Source organism: Fibroporia radiculosa, assembly GCF_000313525.1.
Source record: "Fibroporia radiculosa TFFH 294 genomic supercontigs, scaffold744, whole genome shotgun sequence".
In the NCBI taxonomy this organism is placed as follows: domain Eukaryota; kingdom Fungi; phylum Basidiomycota; class Agaricomycetes; order Polyporales; family Fibroporiaceae; genus Fibroporia; species Fibroporia radiculosa.
In genome coordinates this window covers 70597-90370 of record NW_012133239.1, presented here as the reverse complement: position 1 = coordinate 90370, position 19774 = coordinate 70597, and the positions used below count along the sequence as shown (strand labels likewise).

General features: G+C 50.2%; 6 protein-coding genes across 6 annotated transcripts; 3 read left to right on the top strand and 3 right to left on the bottom strand.

Moving 5' to 3' along the window:
- Positions 1 to 965: 965 nt before the first annotated feature.
- On the top strand, positions 966 to 3970 carry FIBRA_01613 (uncharacterized protein; the record flags this gene model as incomplete). The annotated part of the gene is made up of 8 exons (XM_012323488.1): positions 966 to 983; positions 1039 to 1151; positions 1205 to 1299; positions 1361 to 1460; positions 1513 to 1659; positions 1712 to 1847; positions 1901 to 3798; positions 3865 to 3970. 8 exons carry the CDS (start codon positions 966 to 968, stop codon positions 3968 to 3970), a joined length of 2613 nt encoding a protein of 870 aa, XP_012178878.1.
- Positions 3971 to 4349: 379 nt separating this feature from the next.
- Positions 4350 to 4979, top strand: FIBRA_01612 (uncharacterized protein; the record flags this gene model as incomplete). Its single annotated transcript, XM_012323487.1, has 4 exons — positions 4350 to 4421; positions 4472 to 4747; positions 4809 to 4904; positions 4953 to 4979. The coding sequence occupies 4 exons, from the start codon at positions 4350 to 4352 to the stop codon at positions 4977 to 4979; spliced, it is 471 nt and encodes a 156-aa protein (XP_012178877.1).
- Positions 4980 to 6815: 1836 nt separating this feature from the next.
- Positions 6816 to 7379, bottom strand: FIBRA_01611 (uncharacterized protein; the record flags this gene model as incomplete). Its single annotated transcript, XM_012323486.1, has 5 exons — positions 6816 to 6902; positions 6953 to 7033; positions 7084 to 7122; positions 7173 to 7189; positions 7247 to 7379. The coding sequence occupies 5 exons, from the start codon at positions 7377 to 7379 to the stop codon at positions 6816 to 6818; spliced, it is 357 nt and encodes a 118-aa protein (XP_012178876.1).
- Positions 7380 to 10561: 3182 nt separating this feature from the next.
- On the bottom strand, positions 10562 to 13230 carry FIBRA_01610 (uncharacterized protein; the record flags this gene model as incomplete). The annotated part of the gene is made up of 7 exons (XM_012323485.1): positions 10562 to 10697; positions 10751 to 10965; positions 11023 to 11624; positions 11679 to 11926; positions 11968 to 12160; positions 12246 to 12554; positions 13065 to 13230. The coding sequence occupies 7 exons, from the start codon at positions 13228 to 13230 to the stop codon at positions 10562 to 10564; spliced, it is 1869 nt and encodes a 622-aa protein (XP_012178875.1).
- Positions 13231 to 13802: 572 nt separating this feature from the next.
- On the bottom strand, positions 13803 to 14987 carry FIBRA_01609 (uncharacterized protein; the record flags this gene model as incomplete). Its single annotated transcript, XM_012323484.1, has 5 exons — positions 13803 to 13983; positions 14038 to 14228; positions 14300 to 14422; positions 14482 to 14581; positions 14638 to 14987. 5 exons carry the CDS (start codon positions 14985 to 14987, stop codon positions 13803 to 13805), a joined length of 945 nt encoding a protein of 314 aa, XP_012178874.1.
- Positions 14988 to 15546: 559 nt separating this feature from the next.
- On the top strand, positions 15547 to 17564 carry FIBRA_01608 (uncharacterized protein; the record flags this gene model as incomplete). The annotated part of the gene is made up of 6 exons (XM_012323483.1): positions 15547 to 15794; positions 15847 to 15989; positions 16046 to 16495; positions 16549 to 16760; positions 16827 to 17006; positions 17067 to 17564. The coding sequence occupies 6 exons, from the start codon at positions 15547 to 15549 to the stop codon at positions 17562 to 17564; spliced, it is 1731 nt and encodes a 576-aa protein (XP_012178873.1).
- Positions 17565 to 19774: the final 2210 nt, after the last annotated feature.

Genomic DNA, 19774 nt, shown 5'->3' with positions numbered 1-19774 from the left:
AGCCTCAACTTGAAGTCCTCCTTGGGTCGATAATTAAATTTCTTGACCTAAGAACATTGACCGGGACCCCTCATTAAAGAGCCGATTGTGAAAATATTGAGCCATGCCCATATTGGCTGTAAAGAGTAACTCCGATCGTGACTGCTCAGTACACAGTGCTAGCAAATCTAAGTATTCAACCAAACGCTGGCCACCGCCATCAAGCAGCTAGCGGGGCCGTGGCTCAAAAGCGGATATCTGAAAAAGAAAAGTCGTGTCGCATGTAAAACGCATACCTCACTGGTCTACTATACCCAAGCAGAGGTGGTCCTATCCAGCTTAAAGTGTATCTACACGCAGCGGCAGACCGAAACCTGCAGACCCGTAAAGTTGCAGTGTCCTGAATTCTGAGATAACTGTCACTGAGCGCAGAGAGGTCTCTCCACGGGCATAATTCGGTATACATTTTGTCACCTTAGAGTGGAAATTGGATACATAATGTCGTGGGATTTGCTGTGCTTTTGCCTTATCCTACCCATAGCCGCTCTCACAATTTCGCATCGTTCTCCTTCATATCCACGATTTGTCATCATGACATAGACACAGCTGTTTTGGGGGGACGTGTCGCCTAAATAAAAAAACAAACGCCCATAGCTGTGGCACTGACTTCACAAAGACCGAATTGTGAAGTCAGTATGCCAACATTTCACGCAAATATATATATGCAGCATTAATATAATGGACATAATTGTCCATTTAAAATACATTTCCAACGAACACGAGCAGTGTCGGCCGTGAAACAGTGTCTCCATATCGCGCGAGGTCTAGCGCCAGCGCCTGACGCACTTCGAGTAATTAATAATATCGCAAGAAAATATGGTCACATGCCATAATCTCACGGGACAGTGGATGGAAATACCTTGCTCGGAGGGTAACTTACAAGGAAAGCAAGGAATCTACAGACCGGTGAGCCGTGTTATAGTTCAATGAAGGCGAACTTCCGAGTGAGCTCCCACAGTACATTTTCTAGCTAAACGAGCTCAACGCTTGCTTTGCAAGTTTGCCAACCTTTGCGGGACTGTATACAGACAGGGAAACATTCTTTTCACGCCAGATGGTAACTCAGTTCTGAGTCCTGTTGGGAATCGGGTGTCGGTATTTGACCTTGTAAAGTACGTTGCGCTCTGTATTCATGATATGCGGCCAGTCTGCTGATGACGATCAGCAATAAGTCTCGTACATTCCCGTTCGAGAACCGGAAAAATATTGCAGCTGTCGCGCTTAGTCCGGATTCGAATGTGCTAGTCAGTGTAGACGAAGGTACGGTCTGCGATGTTCCCCAATACAAGTCACATACATAGGCTCATCGTCGCTATCGTAGATGGTCGTGCTTTGCTAGTGAATTATCGACGAGGGGTAGTGTTGCATCACTTTAATTTCCACAAGCCCGTGCGGGCTATTAAATTCTCTCCGGACGGCAGGTGCGTTCGCTCCGCTTTTACTGACAAGCAGCACCTTCTGACCTCATTGTAGGTATATCGCAGTCACGCACGACTCTCACATACAAGTCTGGCGGACACCAAACCATCTCATCCGGGAGTTTGCTCCGTTTGACCTCCACCGGACATACACCGGCCACCACGATCAGGTTCTGAGTATCGAATGGTCACCAGATTCGAAGTGAGTTAAATTACCCATGTACCCAGCCAGTGGCCTCATGCATATAGTATAGATGTTTCATCACAACTTCTCGTGACATGACTGCTCGACTCTTCACCGTCGACCCCGTTGAGGGATTCCGCCCCAAGACATTTGCTGGTCACAGAGATATTGTTATCAACGCGTACTTCTCAGCGGATGCCAAGACTGTAAGGGAAACACTTTTTCTAACGAGCATGTTTTTGAAGATGATTTTCGTCAGATCTATACAGTCAGCCGTGACGGCGCCGTGTTCACTTGGAAAGCTAAACTGTCTAAAGATGATTCTGATTCTGATGAATCCGTTCCAATGGCTTCCACACAGACAGTAGCCGACTCCATTGCTCATACTCGTTGGGGTGTTCACAAACGAAATTACTTCAATCAACCCGGAACAAGGGTCGTATGCAGCACGTTCCACCGCGTCTCTAACCTCCTGGTTGTCGGCTTTTCCTCAGGTGTATTTGGCCTTTGGGAACTCCCCGGATTCTCGAACTTGCATACGCTGAGTATATCACAAGAGAAGATTTCATCTGTTGCTGTGAACTCCTCAGGAGAATGGCTTGCTTTCGGTGCAGCAAGACTTGGACAACTTCTCGTGTGGGAGTGGCAGAGCCAATCGTATGTCCTCAAGCAGCAAGGGCATTTTTCAATGATGAACACCCTCGCGTATGCGCCCGACGGTGTTAATCTCGCCACAGGGGGTGAGGACGGCAAGGTCAAGCTCTGGAATACCTCATCCGGATTTTGCTTCGTAACATTCAGCGAGCATTCTGCTCCTGTGAGCGCAGTCGAGTTCGCGAAGGCAGGTCAGGTGCTTTTTTCTGCATCCCTCGATGGTACGGTGCGTGCAGCGGATCTGGTGCGATATCGTGTCTTCCGCACCTTCACGTCACCCACCCCCGCGCAATTCGCATCCTTGGCAGTCGATCCTAGTGGAGAGGCTGTTGCGGCGGGCTCGCAGGACAACTTCGAGATATGCCTTTGGAGCGTGCAGACTGGGAAGCTCCTGGACGTCCTCGCCGGACACACAGCACCCGTGTGTGCGCTCGCCTTCTCACCTACCGGTAACCTGCTGGCTAGCGGGTCATGGGATCGGACGGTGCGTCTCTGGGCGGTGTTTGGACGTAGCCGTGCCGTGGAGCCATTCCAAGTGTCGTCAGACGTCCTGGCCATTGCGTTCAGACCGGACGGTAATGAAGTAGCTGTGGCAACATTGGATGGGCAGCTGGTCTTTTTTGACGTCGTTGAGGGGAAACAAACGGGTATGATTGACGGTCGAAGGGACGCTGCGCCTGGGCGGAAGGCGGGCGACGTGAGAGTAGCCCCGAACGGCGGGGCGCAAACTAGCCTGTGCTATACTGCTGACGGGCGGTGTATTCTTGCGGGCGGCCGAAGTCCGTATGTCGCGCTGTATGATGTCCGTGCGGGTGTGCTGCTCAAGCGATTCCGGACGTCGGAGAACCTGAGTGTGGACGGGACACAGGAGATGCTGGATAGTCGTCGGGTTACTGAGGCTGGGAATATCGACCTGATTGATGAGAGGGGAGACGACAGCGATGTGGAAGTACGAAGGGGGAGAGACGAAGAACTGCCTGGAGCGAAGCGGTCCGACCTGGCGAGAAGGAGAGTACGAGAGGAAGTAAGGACTTCGTGCGTACGCTTTGCGCCGACAGGGCACGCATGGGCAGCTGCGACAACAGAGGGTCTCCTGATCTATTCCTTAGACGAGGATGTCGCCTTCGACCCAGTGGATTTGGCACTTGACGTCACGCCACAATCCGTGCTATCGCTCTTGTCTTCCCGCTCCTTCCTTCCCGCCCTAATCACTGCTTTCCGATTGAACGAGCGCGCTCTAATCCATAGAGTGTTCTCGGCAGTCCCGAGAGATGACATTCGTTTGTTAGTTAGGGGTCTGCCAAAGAAGTATGTCACCGCGCTTGTAAGGTGCATAGCGGAAGCTTTGGAAGGCAGCCCACGAGTGGAGTTTGTTATGGCATGGGTCACTGCAGTGCTCGGTACGCATGGGAGGTATTTGAAAGAACACTCTGGAGAGAACGGCAGTGTTCTTCGCGCGTTGCAGAAAGCGTTGAGCGAGTTCGAAGCTCTAGTGGTCAACCTGTGAGTACACAGGTCTTTCCTTGTTTCTTTTCGCAATCTGCAAGCTGATGGATGTATCTGCGGCAGATGCGAAGAGAACAACGCGACTCTTGCGTTTCTTGTGGACCAGATGAAAATGAAGCAGGTCGAGGAATCTATAGACGTGCAAAATGCTGCGATGCTTGAGGCGTAGCAAGTTTTGACGGATGTCCATCTTAAAAGTACCATACTGTATGCTACTACAGGTTATAGCAATCTATTACAGATCCCTAGAATCTTGCCCTTTTTACCCGCAAACACCGTGAAGTCATAACAACATGGCAGCTCTACCCCAACAAGAAGTCAAGCTGCGATCATACCGGCTGCAATTAGTGCGTTGCACCACTGCGCTGGCGCGTGACGTCACGTATATATTCTCCTCACCTTGGAGCTCGCACCTCATCGTCTGTTCATAATGACGTTGCCATGCAAGTGCCAAATGCTCCTCACAATCTTTGTTTATTATACACATACAAGATGGGCTCAGCACACTTCATCTCCCAAGAGATCTACGACAATTGACTGCGATCATCATGAATGTTAACGAAACCCATCGTAGGCCCGTACGGACTCAGACTCAGATTGGTCGTGGCGGAAACCCGAAAGTGCGTCCTGGTTTCTGCCTGATCGCTTTGTATCTTACCGCACGAACCAGAAACTTTTCGCTGGGGTTGCGGTCGTTAGTGCAGGACTTGGACTTTTCTGGTACACTCAGAAGTGGGATCATCGCAAAAAACAGGAAGATGTGCGCCCTGGGGCTATTCCCACATGGGAGTATCGCATGAATCAAGAGCGGACGGCTGAAGGACGACCGGCAGACTCTCTCACCCAGCATGTCTCCGGCGTGGAACCTGTCTCGCGACCTAAAGACGTTCCTCTTCCAGGATCGAACGACGACACGTCCGGGAGTGCAATTCTGACCGCCACACATGTTAGTATCTCGGCGATAGTGCGGCAGGTACAGCTACAACTGATCTCTCTACGTACCACAGGGCAAGGGTTCCGACCAGACACAGAGTTCACCGGAGCACGCTGACGAGCCACCCAAAACATCTCGTACAAACGACAGTGGCGAGACTTATTCAAAGGTGAGTACAGCGTGAATGCGAAACTATCTGGGCTTATGGCTGTGACAGCATCCGGATTACATACCGAAGAAGTAAATTATCACTTTTTGCTGTCGGCAGCTCCTAGAGTTGCGACTGGATGATTGTAGCCAATCACTCTTTTACATCTATACCCCCAAATAATATCGTGCTACCCCCGTTCCTACCTGTCTGCTCGTTCCAGTCTCACAGCAATAAACTGTCGACCTCCACTGCAATCACTAACAATCCCCTACCCGGACAAGCTTGCCAAATAGGTTGGGACCCGAGCCATTAAACGGCCCGCCTCAGATCAAAACGGACGTCCAAAGACAACGTCGCATGGTTCATTCTTGACAGATAAAAAGAGATCAAAAATAAAATCCTGTGACAAGCATGTAGTGTAATTGGTATATAACGGGCATGTGGTGTAGTTGGTTATCACGCTCGCTTAGCACGATCCAATCACGTGATCTGCGAGAGGGGTCCGGTTCGATCCCGGACATGTCCAAGAGTTTTTATCGTGTTCAAACAAACACATACAAGGTAGTTTTAACTATACATGAATACTTTAATCAACTTCAGCCTCACAATTCTGATGCGGTCAGCACGGGGAGATAACCCTCGAACAGTGTATCTATAAACAACACGTCGTTAATGGTGCGAAGAGACAGACAGTACGCACACTCTTTGTGTAGGATGAGTTGGGGGTGCTCGTCGAGGGCGATCGCATTGTAAACTGTGCGCGATTCCTGCGAGGGGGGCATTGGTGGTCAAGAGCAAAGAGCGGGATTGACAGTTGCTGAGGCTCCTTATAGTGCCGCGGCGCACGATGACGTCATGCGACAGGCGCGACAGATGTGCATACAGGACGTCACGCACGCGCGCGAGGTGGCGATACCATTGGCAGCGTCACAGCGATTACAGAAAATAGCAGTGTACACGATGGGTGGCGGAAGAGCTAAATGGGTCTCGAATGGCACGTCCAGTCACATTTGGATAGTCACGAAATGCCGAAGGAATCCAGAGCCATTGTGTATAAGTAGGCAAGACAGTCGGCAGCGGTGGCTTCGGTGCACGTAGTCAAATTTTGTCGCACACGAGCAATTTTATGGCATGCGGAAACTTCCTCACCAGTGTCTATTGAACAATCTCAAAGTCCGACATGATTCACATACCTCACATTCTATCACATTATATCCATTAACAAGCAGTTGTCACGCACACTGGCGACGCGGCGTGGTGCCTGAGTAGGTAGTCGTTATCAGTATATTGTGGGTCACCCCGTGGACTTCTGAAAGTGAAGGGCTGGGACGCATCTCCCGCTCTTTGTGACTTGATATATCCCATCAATGACCAGATCACTGAAGGTCACATAGGTTCCATCTCCCCATTGTAGCTTGTCACATTTTCCAGAGTCTAAATACTCCTGTGGAGCCCCTTGTCAGAAGGTGGTTTAGATGGGCGCTGTACACACTCACCTGAAAGATTATACAGAGCTGTTCTGCAATCATAATCCCTAGCCGCTGCCTAGTAGGCATATTTGTTCTCTTGAAAGCATTGATTTGACACAAGTAGGGTTTCAGACAGTTGGGAAACTGTCGCAGTATTCAGCATTGTAATCGAGTAGTGAGAAGAGTCATTTGTAAAGGTACACCTCACCGAAACTTCAATCGATGGTCTCACTGTTTCGCCGTGACCAGCAAGAGTGAGGAATGCCGAAAGATCCCCATCCACCAGGTGCAATTAGGGTGTGTTTCGTAGGTCCTTAACACGAACTCCGATCTCGTTACAGCCTTCTTTGTGCAACATGAAGAGTATCGACATTTTAAATTCCCGTGGGATTCTGACGTTTTCCAAAGTGTCAAAAGATATAATGTCCTATTTAAACGAAATTCAGGAAACGTCCATATTTTAAAGAAAGAATTGTACGCGGTTTGGGCCCAGGGGGTCCGTCATCCAACCGTCGGAGGCTCCAGCAATATTAGGAATCATTACAACCTGAAATATCAAATCAATTGACTATGTCCATTCGGTACACGCATTCACACCTCATTCAGATCAAACTTCGGTTGCACTTGCTGTACATCGGCCTGATCGGCAAAGTAATATTCTTGCGAAATATCATCATGCTATGGCAGCCATTATAATCTGCAGCAGCACAAAATATCCACAAGCTCACCAGTGAACACGGTGGTCCGCCGAGAGTATCCCTCAGTACCTGAGAAGGTCAAATCAACTGACAATGACCGCTAGGTGAACATCACATACTACACTCTGATCAGACTCTGTAAAAATTCTCTCAATCCTTGTAGAGGTGGGAGAGTGATCTTTTTGCTGCTTACTCACACAGCTCTGATTGATGAAGAGCTCTTGTAAAGTTTCGTCAATAACATATGGCCATAAGCTCACCTGATAGGATTCCTCGATATCGGGTCCGTCAGGAGGATAGTGATAGCCCAGGTAGCTGTAACTCATCGCGAGAAGTTATGACAGTGAGATGTAGGGGGTCTTAATATCCACTCAGCGGAGAGGCGTTATATGTACCTCAGACACAAGGTTTGTATCCACACAATATATTTATGTAGGATATCAGGATATTGGGTGAGGACACATAAGATTTTATCCACAGTCCATCTGCGGCAGGCCATCAGTTCAACAGAGAACCTACTTGAGGTCTTGTGGATAGAATATCCAGAAGAGCTGGGCTTGAAGCGCCTGTGCTGACCTAGTGTGCTCCGTCTAGTAATCAATGGCCTCCGACAGATGAATGTTATTAGCCGGAATGCGCACCGCCACATTTCTTCGATTTCAATCGGACTTCCTAATTGCGGCAAAAAGAGAGCGACATATTATCCTTCACAATCTGTCTTGTGCTGTTGATTCCGGTAGCTACGGACCAACGGTTGCATTAGATTAGGCCAGGAACTATGCGGTACACTGACCTGATAGAGCATATCCAGAACCGCGAGTAAGACAGCTAGTATTCATGTCCCAAACTCTGCACGCCTAGCCTTACAGGTCTAACAGAAATATCTACAGCCGTATGATGAATAAAGCATGCTATCAGTGTCCGCCTTCGGGAGCTCACTCACAGGCAAAGTCGGAGACTAGTCTGCGCAGAGGAAATGCGCCCGCATTCACCGCGTCAACCTGTCGTCCGTCCCAGGGTTGACGTTCGCGTCATTGCAATATATATAGCCTAATAGCTCATGCAGGGTGACACTGTCTGGTTCCCGCTATCCATACGAAGACACCGTGCGCGGTACAATCCTGTGGCGGCTCGTACACAAAATGTGTCAGATTATATCCATTTACCTGGTGATCTACAGAACGGAGCAGCATTATTGACGGATACTGACGTGGCGCAGGTCAAGACGCATCGGTAACACAGCACTTGCGTATTGTAAAAATAAGTAGCATCTGGGAATCCATGACGAGTCGAGTATTCGAGACCTGTGGTGTAAAGGACAGTCATACTAAGAGTAGACTCAGAAAACAGAGACGTACGTACACCAAACATCGACAAGGTCAGTGCCTTTGAAATATAGTAGACCCAAGAGTGCTACCGGTTGAATCGGAATACTCGCCAACTGATGGTCGCCTTGAAGGCCTTAATGAGTGGTCTTGACAATCTTGCCGGCCGGTTCGCATTCTCCCCGTCGCCCCTCTTTGTATCCCACTCCCTGGCTGGCTGCTTGCGGTCGAGATCCTGGGTAAACATAAACCATTCACATAGAATTGCCAACCTGTTAGACTCTGAGGCTAGTGCCGAAGGCGTGCGGTGCTAAACCTCTTCGGTGGGGTTAGACATTGTCGTCATGAAATTCCGTAAATGTTCTATACTGGTGCCAGCACTAAGGACAGGCATAGAATTGAATGAGTGTATAAGAAGTATATTTAGGCCAAGGGGAATACGTACACAATACGGGCATAAATATTCAACAAGATTGCATCAATGCGAGACCATGATTGACGCTAACCTATCGTTGTCCAGAAAATTGCCGCTCTTCTTGATAAATCTGCCTAGCTCCATTCATGATATGGTACAACGTGCCATGCATTCAGTTGCCATCTGAATAAGATCCAAGGTGAGATCCAGTGTGAACAATCATACCATCATCCCAGTTGACCATACACTGCTGTTCGACTTACAGTAGACGTCTAACACAAGGCGGAGTGGATTAGTCAACATTGAACATGATCAATAATTCGTGCTGACCCTTGGAAGGTTCTGAATGCAAGAGTCCATCAGCGAAACTGTGCATGTGATAAGCGAGTGCGTTTGATAAGGCATTTGAAGCAGTTGTCGGATCCTTACGACTACCATAGACTATAGTGTACTTCAGTATGAAGCATGATTATATTGCACACCTAGTTACCGCATATACAGTGGCAAACCGGCCAGTGGTAGGATCAACGCCTCGAGCGGACAATAAGAGGCTGCTTATGATAAAGGGGCTGACCAAGTTTGCAATGTGGGTGACGACCTCCTCAACGAGCTTGTGATGTCTGATTTTTGTTTCATTATATTTTGCAGCAGTTCGATCGGCACAACAAACGCATGAATGTTCCCCATTCCGAAGGGAGCTATGTGAAGAGTCAAACCGGCCAAAAACATGCACCGAGTGCGGACGTCCTGTACTCGCCTTGTCAACCTGGTGAGGCTGCATATATTGTTAGAAGAAAATGTTCATCACCAACGAGACAGTGTGCACTTACAGTGTCCATCATGGGCACGATCTCATTCCAGTTCACGCACTTGTATGAGACAAAGCTGTCCTTCATCGACTATCAGCGCACCAAGTCGACACCAGTATTTCACCCACAAGGATCACGGCTTTAGCTTGCTCCACGAGAACAGAGTATCAGTAATAGCTCACTTCCGGTACGCTGTTAGCGATGCAGCGATATATCGGATTGTTGGTTCGAAGACTGTCATATGAGGTGGATGCATGCGTCGAAACGTAGGTAGTTCGATCGCATACGCGGGTTCAATTAGGTCAACTGCTACTCTTCAAACCAAAAGTTATACGCTTAGATGTTGAACGTACAGTGAGCCTCCATGAGCCGCACCAGTATGCGCGACGTGCGCGTGTGTACACGACGCGGCGAAAGGTTGTAACGGCCAGCCTCCAGGTCACAACGAAGTTCGCGAACAAGATGCAAGATTTTCGTGAACGCGACATTCACGCACGCGAATAACGATCGGGGGACAATGGCAATATCGCGTTGCTCGCGAAGAATGGGATCATGGAGAGATTGAGGCCGTGCGCGGGCATGGCAGGGTGAGGAGCAAAGACATCCGCGGCAATTCCCTAAGTAGTCATGGTGGTCATGTCGCCAGGCGAACTATTCACGTCATCACTATTGCTAAAACGCCTGATATGTGCATGCAATGCAATGCGCGTACACTGTACAGATCCGCCTCACACGCCAGAGTTGTGAAGTAACTCATGGAATTCGCAAGTGGGAACACAGAGTGTCCTATCTTAAGCTTATCATGAATCCAGGCCTAGGCACATTGCCACGGTCTACGAGGTGGCGCGGTGAATTGCACCCCGGGGCTATGGTCCCAGGTTGGCCGGCCTCTTCGAAGACATAAATTATATACGAATCACGTCCATCATTATGCTTCTAGATGTGGTATACTGCGGATTCTAGGAAATACTTCCTCGTCGTATCTCCTCTCGAATTGATTGTATAACCGCGTCTGCGCTAATCGAAAATCGTTCCTCAACAGCTATCGCCTCATCTGGTCGTATCACAGGTGGCAGTGAATTTCCGGTGAATTTCCTGATTGCGCACATGAGCTAATGAGCATCAAACTTGATTGTACGCTTGCTCACCGGTCATTCCACCACGCCATGTATCTCATACCTAGTGAACGTACTGCAAACTCCTGGTCGCGCATGAATGTGCCTGGTGGGAAGAATTCCATCAGGAGGGGTGCTGGCACTTGTCCATTCTCCTCGGCGACCTCAGCCGAGCCTCCCTTAGAACGCCCAGGAAGAGCCATGAAAATACTGTCAGCGAGATGGTATCCATATGGTCCCAGAACAATCTAAAATAAGCATAGAGAATGAGTTACGTGAAATTGCCCAGCTGGAGGATACCTTACGCTCGATTTGGCGAATGCGCTCATCCTGTCCGTCCATTCCGATCCGTGAGTCTCCAAGCTCCCATTGCCGTGCACGACATGAAATTCATCAATCACACCGTCGGTCTCCAGGCTCTGCAGCCCCGCGACCAGAGCAGCGTGATCCTCGCTGTGCAGACGTGCACCAGCACCCGTGGGTTCGGCCTGCATCGAAACATACGTGACAATAGGCTTTACTTTGACAGGCCTGAATTTCTTGGCCCATACCGAAGCCGATGCGCCCTGCTGGGATGCAGGGAGTTTGAGATACGTGAGGAGAGCAGAGCGCATGGGCGTCCACCAGTCCTCTTTCGCCTTGAGTCCGACGAATGGTGCAGCCCAGCTTGGCTTCCCGTCGTCCGTGTCCACTTGCCTCTTCAGCTCTTGTGGAGGCTCAGCAGCCACATCCGGCGGAGACCATCCACGCGCCCAAAGTTCCCGACTTCTGTCTGCTGCACTACGATCCGCGATAATCACACGATCAAAAAGCCAAGGTACGTTCATGTCTGCGATATCCTGCCAATCCTCCATGTACCATATGCCAACGGCGGATAATATTGCCTTTGGCAGAAACGGGTGGATACCTGCAGAAGCTCGCTTTAGAACAAGACAATGTTGGAGGACATATATATACATACCCACGTACGACTTGATCCGCTGTGGGGGATGCTGCTTCACATCATTGCCTTCAGGCGGTATGTGTGGACTCGAGAACGTAGGAATATGCGGGAACATCAACCTCAAGGGTGCGGGTATGTCAAGTCGGTCTGAAAGCGCTAAGGTGCTCTGAGTACGGAGAAGCGAGAACAATGCGTATGGATCTTGGGATGTCGCTGGGTCTAGGGATATCCACGTTGTCCCGAATATCCTTGTGAACGCGAGGCGTCTAAATTAGTCAGAGCGGAGACGACCAAAGAATGAACACACCTTCCGCCGAAGTTTCCGAGCATCGACCGTGCTTCCTCACGACTCAAAATTTGCCAATCCTGTTCACGAGGAGGCAATGAGCGATCCGCGCTAGACGAAGCTATGGCAGCAAGCTCCGGTAACGACGCAGGATCGTCTGTGACAAGGAAGAAGGTCCCGTTCGCAACAATAGCGTTGTGGATGATGGTATAACCTAATGAGACAGCACATGAATACCAAACATCTGAACGCCATGCGCAAGAAACTTGCAGCCGACATGCCATAATATCAAGACGTACCAGGAACATGCGCCACAGCCCTTGAAACGGGAACGTCGCCTCCCCACCTCAAAAACTGCGTGTGGGCTGCTACGCCGTTGCTTAATCCTATCCCTCGGTCATCCATTCCTGCGCTCCGACCTGCCGCCCCCGAGTCGATGTTGTATACGGTGGTGTTGCCAATTACAAGTCCGGCGAGGCCATGGTCCACTCCAGCGATTTGATGCTCGTCCCAATCCCACTCGCCAGCGATGAGGGTTTCTAGTTCGTCTCGCCATTCTTTTGGTCTTCGGCCATCACGATCAAAGCCTGGGTCTCGAGTTCCAAATCCTGTTTCAAAATGTCAAGTCAGCGTAAATTATGATGACACTGGTGACTGCGTGGAATTGACAAAATCCGACATTATTGTGTCAGCACGCAAGGAATACATCACTCATAACGAGATTTAAAAAAAAGGACATAATGAGCAACAGACTAGACGGGTTACCCCGCGCATCAGGACACTTGACACATACACTGAATCCTATGGATCATAAGGGCCGGAGATGAATAGCAGCACGGATTATGATATCTGTATAGTCCGTAAAACTTGATGTGCCACTTGGCAAAAAGAAAGAGTGCGAGCTGCAACTGCGAGCCACCACACTGGCGCAATAGTCCCTGTCACTTTAGAATTGATAATGTTTGGAGATTTGGCGTCCAGGTGCAATCCTCAAGGCTCACACTACATTTTGGCGTCTGTCTTGGCACCAGAGGCTGTGGTGCTCATAATCCCACAATGCCACGAAAACAATTCTCCATAGAATGTCGCAATATAAAAGGATGCATAAATATACGCACCAATGGTGGACAGATACGACCCGCTCAACTTCGCGGGATGTATTCCAATAAGGTGCAGGGACGTCTCGAGGTTATAGGAGATTACGAAAACCGTCAGCGAGAACAGAAGAAGCGTAAGTTCGCGTCGAGTGGGTGGGTATAGCCACCCTCGATGGTGGGATAGCATTGTTCAGCTGCAGCGTCGATGTCAAGTGAAGGAGATGTCTGTTTCAAGAGTGATAGATAAATGGGTGGTCTGCTTGTGCAAGACTTCTAAGGGACGAGGAGGCTAGTGATTGTAGACACAACAAGTGTGCATCGGTCAATACAGCGCAGAGGACAACGAACAATCTGGTCGATGCGCTAGTGTGGCAGTAAAAATTAAATACAAGCAGGAAATGCAGTGAGGGAGAGCCAGCCAAGCCCAGGAAGAGGCGTGATAGGAGAGGCCGAGGGTAAGCGAAGTTAGCGAACTGAAGCGGTGGTTTCCAATTTTGGAAATCATACCGAACGCGTCCAAGTATATTCAAGCGCCTGCAGCTCGCACCTCCGACTCCCGAGTCTGACTCTCATTATCAGACTTGGTCATGTTGACGCAACCCTACTCCTAGCCATGTTCAATAGAAGCAATGAGTCTTTGCGACAAAAACATTCGCATCTATGTAACCTTTACGCCTGACCACCATTACACTCTATTCAGATCAAATCGCAAATGCGTATCCTATGCCTATGATGCGTGATAAATCAAACACTATGCTTCTATGTGCTCTCTGCGGGCTTTGTATGTCTGTTAAGAAGAACTTTAGTACAGACTTCCAACGCCTCGACCTCCTGTGGCATAGGATCTGCACAACCGGCCCAGCGGATCCTACACTGCTGATCAACTAGGTAGATATATGCAACGTGTCGATTCGCCATGCCCATATCGTCTCGCAAGTAGCTGAATAACTGATCAGGATATGGAGATGCAGGACGTCCGTGCAGGAAGACTTACTCCATATTTTGGCTACTGACGAGATATTTGTCCCACAAGTTTTCTGGAACACTCTTGCGGATACTCGACGTGAATAAAGAGACGAGCAATGATTTCAGTAGGTTCTCCTGTAGATTAATCTGGACGAATTGGTAATGGGGATGAGAAGAGAATTGCGAGTGCGTGGGTTTGATGAAGCTCGCGGTTTGAAGCTTTACGTGTCATATGCAAAACTTTCAGTCTAACGCAATAGAAACGGATCCAGCGGCACATCAAGGCGTACCTCAGATATTCTGGTGGAAAGCATAGCGATGATCGAGACCTTGCCGGCGCAAAGACTTGTAGTGTGAACATTTGGTTTAGACGTTAACGTGGTTCCAGAAATGTCGGGAAAGTACAACGCTTTCTGGTTCCGCAAATTGATGATCAAAATCAACACCAACGATAGATAGCCTTACTGCTCACATCCTCCCGTATCATAACTTTCGGTGCAACCCACGTCTTTCCACCATGTCTCCTCGTCGCGTTCAGATCAGTAAAGTAGCCTTTTGTAGCAGCCTTGAGCCTTCATTCAGTTGTTCAGTGACACAGGCCGAGGTAAAGAGCCTGGAGGATACGCACAGATGCCGACGCTTTTCCATCCTCTTTTCCTGGTCCATCAGCTCATCCCTTGTTTGAGCCCATGACCTCGGTAATGACGACGGCCTCTCGAGGACACCCAGCGGCCGTTGGAGTAATGGCAGAGGCTGTTCTGCGGCATCATCGCTCCCCTTGAGATTCCTCTGCTGGTCTTTGCCAGCAGAGACAGGCTCGGCAGATGCATCCCCGCTTTGCGAGTTTTCGTGTGATCGATGCGGACGTGTACAGGAAATAAGTCTACGCGCGGAGATACATGTTAACTTTTGATGTTTAGCTGACCGACTCCAAGATTGTGGAATGAGAGACTGTCGTTGTAGCGCATAGACCTGCATGGTGGCACGCGATCGGCACCGGCTCGCGCGTTGCAACACGCGCCAGTTGTTCTGCTCTCGCAACGTTGAATTGAGCATTGGGCGAATGTCAACACGGCTCCCGCCTCATACTTTGGACGTATGCGGAGCGTCTTCTATCTCAACAATTTGTCTAACACATTATTCAAAAAGTGCAGATTTCGCTTTATCTCCCCGGCGTACAAACGGTTATCGTAATGTCCTTCGGCATCCCTCACGCAGGTCGGATGTGATCTGTTCTTATCCAGGAAACTCTTGTGGCTTGGGGCTGTAGGATTAACCAAAGTCTGAGCCCTGAGTATCAGTCAAATTGACGGGAACGAGATGATTTGCTAGACCGTAAGTACTAGCTACAGATGATAAGCCTGTTGCAACGCCGTCATATCCCATATCTCGAGATTTGGAAACACCTTCTGAACTCCCTTATCTCTACTTCGGCTGTCTTAAAAGGTGCGCAAGACGCACTGTACGGTGTCGGAAGCCTGCAGTTCGCCCGTCTCTGCCTCGTTCTTATCGACCGCGTGTATAGCTGACGACCAGCATGACCCTTCGCCAGGCGATCTTGAAAAGGCTCGAGGTGCCCAATCAGGAAGAGAGAGTAGCCGACCGCTGGCATAATCATGATCTTATGCCTGTCGAGCCAGCTCGGAGGACGTGGGGAGTCCGACAATTCATCGAGCTCTGGATTCTCGTCAACATGAGCATTTCGGGGTATCAGACTGGGTCGTCATTGGTGGCCAATGGTCTCCTCTGGTGGCAGGCAATCATCTGCATCATATTTGGCGACTTGTACACCTTTCCTTTTGTGATACTCTACCCGCGGCTAAGATTATCTGGTTAGACTGGCAGCCACGTTCTGTACGCTCAACTCTACGTCAGGCGCGTACTACCATATTGGATATCCAGCCATATCACGGATCGTCTGGGGCATGAACGGGAGCTACTTTGCCCTTATAAATCGAACGTTACTGTCTGTTGTCTGGTGTAAGCAGCCTCTCACTTTTCGTGAACTTATGAGACATTCAACGGGCACGTTACAGTTGCAGTGCAAGCCTGGAATGGCGGCCTCTGTGTGCTTGTCTGTCTCCGCGCGATCTTCCCCCACCATGTCGACAATATTCCAAACCCGTTCCCGCCCAGTACCGGGATGGATGGGGCCCAGTTCTTATGCTATGCCCTCTTCATGCTGATCTGCGTCCCTTTCACGTACATTGAACCTCACAGACTCGTGCTCTTCTTCAAATTGTGCGCCGTCATCGTGTTCCTCAACCAGATTTCCATGCTCGGATGGGCACTCGGGACCATGAAGGGCGGGCTGGCCAGTGCAGCGCTCACGGCGGACGTGAAGATGACCTCAACACAGCTTGCATGGGCGATCTGCAATGGCATTATGGCGCAGATCGGCTCCATTGCTGCCGGCATCTTGAATGATAACGACTTCACTCGCTTCGCGAAGACTCCAGAACGACGTGCTATCACTGCCCAAGCTAGTCAGTATGGATAATCACTGGTATCTCGAATTATAGCTGAAAAGCTATAACAGTTACCTTTCCAATTGCTGCCTTCATAACAGCCCTGTTCGGGATCCTCATCACCGCTGCCACTACCGAACGATACGGAGAAGCCCTGTGGAATCCCCCTCTGCTTCTGCTTGCCGCACAAAAGGCTGGCGGCTCTGGATCCCGTGCTTCCACGTTTTTCTGCGGATTTGCCTGGGTCGTCACCCAGATGGGCATCAACATCCCCGGTAATGTAGTACGTCAGCAGTGTCGTCTGTGTGCCACATATTTGAACGGCTCACTCACTGTATTTTGCGGACAGGTTGCCGCAGGTGTGGATGTAGCGGGCTTGTTGCCCAAGTACATCAACCTGAGACGAGGAGCATACTTCATCCTCCTCGTATCTATTGCAGTAACCCCCTGGCATTTACTCAGTACATCGAGTGTGTTCCTCAACGTACTGGGTGCGTACGGTGTCTTCTTAGGCCCCATGACAGGAATGGTAAAGTACTTCTATGCCAGTCGGCTTGTGTCGGCTGTCTGAGTGGTTTTTCCCTTCTAGATGGTCAGCCATTACTACGTGATCCAGAGGCGCTACTTCAAGGTTACTGACATCTACATCGGTGATAAACGCTCGATTTATTGGTACACGCATGGTGTAAACTGGCGCGCCTTTGTCGCTTTCTTCAGCGGTGTTGCGCCGTGCATCACTGGATTTGTCGGGGCAGTCTCGCTTCACCATGTTAGCACCGCGGCGTCCCGTCTTTATGACCTCAACTACGTGCTCGGATTTGCCATCTCGTTCTTGTTAAACTGGGCTCTCCACACAATCTTCCCGGTCCCCGCGCAGCAGGCTTTCATCGAGGCCATGGAATGCGCTGACGCGCCTAAGACTCTTGATGGGCTGCAAGAAATTTTGGGGGACAGTACGTGGGAGTCGGCGTCTGGCTCGAGATCGTTCGAACAAGAGGGCGGGAAGGAAAAGGCTAGCCTCGAGGTTGCATGCGACGTGGTGGACTCACCGGGGTATGCTTCCAGCATACGTGGGGGAGGCATTTGATGGGCACTAACGCTAGTTTGTGCTCCTTCGCTAGGTCGTTCTGAGGAGATGAATGCTGTAGTCGAGCGGACATGCGCGATCCTCCAGGATCCTCGCCGGTGGTGTTCAATCGGTGGATCAGATTGTCACGGTCGGCCCGTTGGCCTTACTACCTTGGTCGATTGTGCACCGCGACCGCGCATCTCACGTGTCCGTATCGATGGTCATTCCTCAGGACCAAAGTGCACTTGCACTTTCTCCTCCTGGTAGCACTTCGCTTCTCCATATAAGTATTATTAGCATTTGTTTCTGGAAGTGGACTTTCCCGGCAGAAACACCGACCAATTTACACTTTGCGACGCGAACCATATCTTTGGGCTGTTGCGGCTAGAGTTGTTTCCATTGTAGAAGTACCCTGGAACCCCCCGCAGGCAAGAATCTGTGGGTATTTCGGTTCTTCTTGCTCCGTAATACATTGACTCTGGATAGAACCTAAAACTGGGTTTTCAACTGACGGAGACCTGTTCTTCACCGATAGAGCATCTATAGAATGGTCCATTGGAAAGTCATTTCGAAAGGCACCGGACCACTGTATTGGCACGATAGGCCACTGACATATCTTCAGCAGGGGCCTATCAGACACGCGGCGGACGTCCCACTCCTGTCTTGGCCGGATAATCTAAGCATAGCGTGCATTCTGGATTCATTTCTGTCCGTGGCGTCTGGCCACCATTAAGTCGCAGATCCGTAGTGCATTGCCTTTGCAGTCTTTGGCTTGGGGTGGTCACCGGTTTGGTCGGCGCACATGAATTGAATATTGAGGCGCGGAACTGTCGGATGGCACCATCCATCCATAACATTGGCCTCTCCGCTCTGAACGTCGGATACTGGAGCCGTGGGCCGCAGAATTCCCGGCCAGTGGATGTCTGGGAACACATTCAGACACGTGCGCCTTCGTGGCCCTTGCCTCGCGGTTCGTGCGTCCTGATCCACGCTCCCGATAGCGCCTCGGCTGACGCTGCTGTCGAGATATGTGTGCGCTTCATATCTTATGAAGTGCGCGTATCGGATGTGGATATGGTGTATAGCTGAAGCATGGGCTGCAAAGTACGAGTTGTGTCTTTTCCTGGGTGATAAGAGGCTCCCGGCCGTTGGTATGTAGTCTTCAGTCCGACACAGACGCAGACACTGTTCGTGCATAGAAAATATGGGTGCAGATTGGCTGATGCGGTAATATCATGCTGTAATTGGGCCTCGCCAAACTGCGCCCTCGTTCACATCTTTCTGTGCACGTATCAATTACGGCATTCGCCTCGCACTGGTCTAAACTGGTCTCTGGAATGTAAGTTCAGGCCATGTAGGAGGTGACGAGGTGATGGCGGGAATTATTCGGTGGGTCAATCTCAAACGACGACTTGTTGTGTCATCCATATTCTGCCTTGAGGGCGATCGCAGAAGGCTGGATGGTCGATATGACGCACTTGAGTCGACAACGTTGGAGGACGGAGACGACAGCTGAGTTGCGTCAAAGATGTGATCTGGGATTTGGCTGGCTCTGGGGAGGATGCTATATCTCCGGGGCACAAGAACGTGCGCTCAATCACTCTTCGGAATGGCCGACGATGAAAGGAAGGCCGCATCTCTCCAGGCCATACAATCTTCTGCATTAATCGGCACCGCGGATGGTTATGCGCGCGTCGTGATATGTCGGGCACCACATGTTATATTATAGGGCGATGAAATTGATTTTGGACTGCATGCACATGAAACTCTGTCCGAATTGCAAACTGGTGTGCCATGAACTGATATTTGGATGCTGTACTGAGTAACCTTGAAACATGACATTCGTACGCCTAGCGAGTGAACGGATTGGCGGACGGCTTTCGGACAAGTCTATCACTGAGATCGCAGATGTGGACCGGTGTATGATATGGATGCATTTCATGATTTCCATGCTGTCTATGTGATAAAAGGGTTTCAGGTTGGCCATGCCATGGGTGATAAACAAGCAGACTGGTGGCGACGGTCAGAAGGACGGGTCAGAGAGACGTTGAAGACAGAGCTTGGACCGCGCGGCGGCGGGAGCAAATGGTAGACAGATCTGAATCGAGATGGGGCGTCTGCGCGTTTCTCTCTAACCGCGAACGTTGACCTCCGAGTCCGAGTCCGAGTCCGCCAGCGCTGCGGACCATTGTGGCCAGCTGCTCGCCTCGCCACGGCCGACGACAGGA